General features: G+C 56.2%; 2 protein-coding genes across 2 annotated transcripts; both read right to left on the minus strand.

Annotated features, from left to right (window-relative positions):
- Positions 1 to 2,773: 2,773 nt before the first annotated feature.
- Positions 2,774 to 3,160, minus strand: LOC311113703 (histone H2A; the record flags this gene model as incomplete). The annotated part of the gene is made up of 1 exon (XM_084157004.1): positions 2,774 to 3,160. One exon carries the CDS (start codon positions 3,158 to 3,160, stop codon positions 2,774 to 2,776), a length of 387 nt encoding a protein of 128 aa, XP_084013130.1.
- An 819-nt stretch (positions 3,161 to 3,979) lies between these two features.
- LOC311113780 (histone H1-like) lies at positions 3,980 to 4,603 on the minus strand (the record flags this gene model as incomplete). The annotated part of the gene is made up of 1 exon (XM_084157091.1): positions 3,980 to 4,603. The coding sequence occupies one exon, from the start codon at positions 4,601 to 4,603 to the stop codon at positions 3,980 to 3,982; it is 624 nt and encodes a 207-aa protein (XP_084013217.1).
- Positions 4,604 to 4,927: the final 324 nt, after the last annotated feature.

Raw genomic sequence — 4,927 nt, forward strand, 5'->3', positions numbered from 1 at the left:
ACATCAGCTCGTTCTGGGTGAGTCGGGGGCTTTGATACGTTGGTTACGCCCGTAACTCCAGTAATCTTGCCCTCCGTGAACGCAGCACGGGTCTGAACTGCGCTGTCTGAGGTACTGGCCTGAGACAGAGCGCTCTGCCCGGAAAGCGATTGCGTCATCATGTCATTGTCTGACTGAGACTGCCGCTTAACATGAGACCTATCCTTTACAGAATTCAATAGAACCTGAAAGGTGTGATCTCTGACTGACACCACACGGTGGCGCCACAATGCTTCTTTACTGGTCTTAGGCGGCTGCTCAGCGACACACTCAATGTGTGGCGAGCTGCGCTCATAGCCATGGGCATTGATACGTTCAGAACAATTTGGAGGCGTCCATACCTTGGAGGTATTCCCGCTCTCCGTGAACGTCGCACAGGTCTGATCTGCGTTGACTGAGGCATTGGCCTGCAGCAAGGCGTCATTCCCAGCTAACGGCAGCGCCTTCATGTCACATTGGGACAGAGGCATTTGCCTGCTATGTGAGACCTTTACTGCAGAGCTCCTAGGAGTCTGCAGTAAGAGATCTTTATTAGGTGAGCTAAGGCTGTGCCTTGCTACCTTTACCCTTTTCCTCTCTTGAGCGCGCTCAGCTACACACTCTAAGTGGGTTGAACTACACTCAAGATGGTGAGGGAGAGACATAGAACGTGAAGTGTTCTTAACCTTATGGAATAAAAGTCCTTCTTTGACAGTGTCAATGAGAATCATCTCTTTATTCACATATTTATAAAAACAGCCCTCCACGCCCTGAACAGTGGGGTGGGGGGGAACAGTAGGCCTCTCTGCGTCACGCGCCGGGCCGTCTTCTGCTCTCTCCCCCTCGCCTCGTCAGAGGTGCCGCCTTTTCTGGGACACCTTCTGGTGCTTCCAGGCTGGCCTCTGGACGACCTCCTTCTCCGGCGGGACCGACGTTGTCACCGTTGCTGCTGGAGGGGCCGAGCCCGCTCTCCCGCTGCTCTGGGTGTGCGTCTGTCGCCTGGCCCTTCGCCTCCCAGCTGACTTGTTGGGGGCGTTGGAGGTGGACGGGTTGGTTGGGGCTCTGCTGGCCTTCATTGCCAGTGGCAAATGTTTCGCCAGGTGCCTCCTCTCCTCGTCCAGTTTGGCGATGCGTTCGGTAGCGTCCTTCACAGCGAGGCCAAATAGCCCTTCGCTGGAGACGGGGGCGTTGAGCAAGGATGCCCTGTCGGTCTCCTTCATGGCCGTCATGGACAGCCAGAGGTGCCGCTCAGTAACCACCGAGGTGGCCATGGTCCTGCCCGCGCATATCGCCACCGCTTGCGTCAGGTGGAGTATGGCTCCAGAAATCCTGGAGGCCTCCTCCACTTCCTCACCGGTCAACTCTGACCTGCCCGTTGTGAGACGGGACAGGGAGGCCGCGAGGAGGGCGATGTTGTTCGCCGCTGCAACGCTCTGGGCTCCCAGCGTGAAGGATTTCTCAGCCAATTGGGCTGTGAACCTGTCCCTCTGTGCTGGCAGGGTGGCCTTCTTGGAGGCTGCCCAGGGACTCGAACCCGGCACTAGGTACGCCGTCATGGCGCCTTCGAGCCTAGGGATTCCCTTAGCTGCCCACTCGTATCCAGCCACTCTGGTGAATGGGGTGTACACTCTGGCCGGCGAACGCGCCGCCAGAGGTGCCCCCCACGAGCCCTCGACATATTTGCCCAGAGAGGGCAAGGCTGGAGCCATTGGCTCAGCCGCCCTTCTCGGCACGGAGTAGGGGCCGCCCTCCATCAAATCCACCTCCATTGGAGGGGGAGCTGGGGGCAGCGCAATCTCCAGTCGGGTGGCCGCCCTCTCAATGAGTCCGGGAAAGTCCGAACGCAGAGAGGCGGCCGCGAAGGACAGAGCCTCTGACCTGGCAGAGCTCATGTCATCTCCGCACAGGGAACCCTCAGACCTCACGCTTTCCGTAGGAAAGGGGGTCTTAAAGGCTGGCGCCAGAGCTCCAGATTGCCCCATTGGGACATCCGGCTCGGCGCTCTCCCCGTCATCCTCTGACTCAGCACTGCCCGCTGATGCCTCTGATCCAGAGGCGAGCACGGACATTGCGTCGTCGAGAGGGACCTCCTCTCTAAAAAACGTCCATCGCTGCTTTCTCTCCTTCATAGGAAGGAGAGCGCAGGAGGCGCAATTAGGAGGGTTGCCGAGACCTTCCTTGGCATGCAGCGGTCCCAAGCACACGAAACATAGGTCGTGGGGGTCCGAAGTAGCCATGGCGGTACAGCGGCATAGGGCCCTGAAAAGGGCCTTTGGGGGTGGATAACTTGGCGTGCTCATTTAGAAGACGTTGACGGCTGGCAGTCAACGACGAAATTCTTCTTGAGTCTTCTAGGCTTCTTCACTCTAGTCCAGTCGCTGAAGATAATGGGAGGCAGATTGAGGGAACGGGGTTCCTTATATAGGGACACCTGTACTCCTATTGGCTGTAGGTGTGTGCATAATTTTGTTTCAGGCTGCGTCTGCCTTAGGGCAGAGGGTAAACCACTAGGAGCATAGCTCCCCTATGGGGCGGAGCTCCACGATATAGAACTGCTATGGCAAATGAGGCCAAGTAGGTGTTGTTGTTCATGCAAGGCCTCATGTGGGCACAGAATGTCGAAATAGTTGTGTATACACCCACTCAATGTATTGCGGTCATAGAAAGGTACTTTGCGCTTTTGGAGAGCTAGGTGGTTGGCTCTTAAAAGAGCCTTTGGGGGTTGAGTAGTCAAGTTGAAGTCGCAGTAGCGAATTTACTTGGCTTTGACTGCCTTCTCGGTCTTCTTGGGGAGTAGGACTGCCTGGATGTTGGGCAGCACACCACCCTGAGCGATGGTCACACCGCCGAGCAGTTTGTTCAGCTCCTCGTCGTTACGGACGGCCAGTTGCAGGTGACGGGGGATGATACGAGTCTTCTTGTTGTCACGGGCAGCGTTGCCGGCCAACTCCAGGATCTCAGCAGTCAGGTACTCGAGTACGGCGGCCAGGTAGACTGGTGCGCCAGCGCCCACACGCTCGGCGTAGTTGCCTTTGCGCAGCAGCCTGTGCACACGGCCCACGGGGAACTGGAGGCCAGCACGGGATGAACGGGTCTTTGCCTTCGCCCTGGCCTTGCCTCCGGTTTTGCCTCTTCCGCTCATATTGGTAGCTTGAGAAAGTCACAGAAAGTCTGAATGAGCCGCTCGCCACTTCGAGAGCCGTACATATACCTCGCCACAAGAGGCAACGATTGGCCACCGGGCCGGTGTGGCCTTATCCAATTGGAGCGAGGGACAGACAGATGGACAGACAGACAGCCCTAAGCCGGTTCCCACCCACAGGCAGCGAGTGAGAGGCTACTTTGTTTCCCTCCGACTTTGTTACTTTGTGTCATTTCGCGTGAGCGCCAAAATGTCCGAAATGACATCCACACATTATTTCTCTCCAAATGGGAAACAAACAGCTGGTGAGGGTGCACTCTTGAGTTTGAAATCGAAGCCACTATAGTATTGTTATTGTTATTACATGGCACTTGTAACACATCACAGCAGCCTGCCTCTGAACGGGAATAGCCCAGTGGCTCATATATAAAAATGGCTGTTGAGGGTGCACTCGTGAGTTTCAATTCGAAGCCACTATAGTATTGTTATTGTTATTACATGGCACTTGTAACACATCACAGCAGCCTGCCTCTGAACGGGAATAGCCCAGTGGCTCATATATAAAAATGGCTGGTGAGGGTGCACTCGTGAGGTCGAATTTCTGAGCCATTTTGGCCCTCTATTATATGCCTCTCCCTTCGCACACACCCAGAGTGGGACAATGTTGTGTGCGTAAAAGTAGCCTAGTGTGCGTAATTTCTTTTCCACGACAGGTAGTACATGGAAATCAATGCGCTTTCTATGGAAAGAGGTGGGTGGCTCTTAAAAGAGCCTTTTGTGGTACAACATGTATCGAGTAGAACACTGTTTGTAATAGGTTTACTTCTTCTTGGGGGCTGCCTTCTTGGCCTTGGCTGCCTTGGGCTTGGCGGCTTTGGGCTTGGCTGCCTTTGTAGCCTTCTTGGGGCTCTTGGCTGCCTTCTTGGCCGCTGCGGCGGGCTTCTTCACCTTCTTGGGGCTCTTGGCGGCCTTTTTGGGTGTAGCGGGCTTCTTGGCCTTCTTGGGGGACTTCTTTGCGGCGACGGCCTTCTTGGCTGCTACCTTCTTGGGCTTCTTCGCCGCGGCGGGCTTCTTGGCGGCCACCTTCTTTACTTTGGGGACTGCGGCTTTCTTGGCGGGCTTCTTCGCCTCGACGGCTTTCTTGTTGAGCTTGAAGGAGCCGGATGCACCGGTGCCCTTGGTCTGGACCAGGGTACCCTTGGTGACGAGGCTCTTGACTGCGATCTTGACGCGGGAGTTGTTCTTCTCCACGTCGTAGCCGCCTGCCGCCAGCGTCTTCTTGAGTGCGGCCAGGGACACGCCGCTCCTCTCCTTGGAAGCGGTCACAGCCTTGACGATGAGCTCGCCTACGCTGGGTCCCGCTTTCTTGGCCTTGGCTGCTGCCTTCTTCTTGGGTGCCTTTGCCGGCGCGGCGGCGGCGGGTGCTGGTGCGACTTCTGCCATGTCTGTCTGTCGTTTGGTCCGGTACACACACACACACACGGTCTGCGAGGAGTAGTTTGCTGTAGACGCTGTTCTGCGCTATTGAAGCTCCACACCGAGCAGGGGGCTGGCCTTAAACGCGACATGAGAACCATGTAGACTCAAGCCAACCAGCTCGGCTTCTCTGGGCTGGCCAAATGCTCTTTCACTTGTGTTTTCTGTTCGCCTATATCGGCCCAAAAGTCACCGACGGAGCCGTGTTTTTGCTCCAAAAGCGAACGGCCCAGCGAGCAGACTTGTCTCCGTTCAGAATAAAGTCATGTGGGCCGCGGAAGGGCCGTGCAT

The sequence above is a fragment of the Coregonus lavaretus genome (assembly GCF_964263955.1).
Source record: "Coregonus lavaretus genome assembly, chromosome: 40".
Taxonomy (NCBI): Eukaryota; Metazoa; Chordata; class Actinopteri; order Salmoniformes; family Salmonidae; genus Coregonus; species Coregonus lavaretus.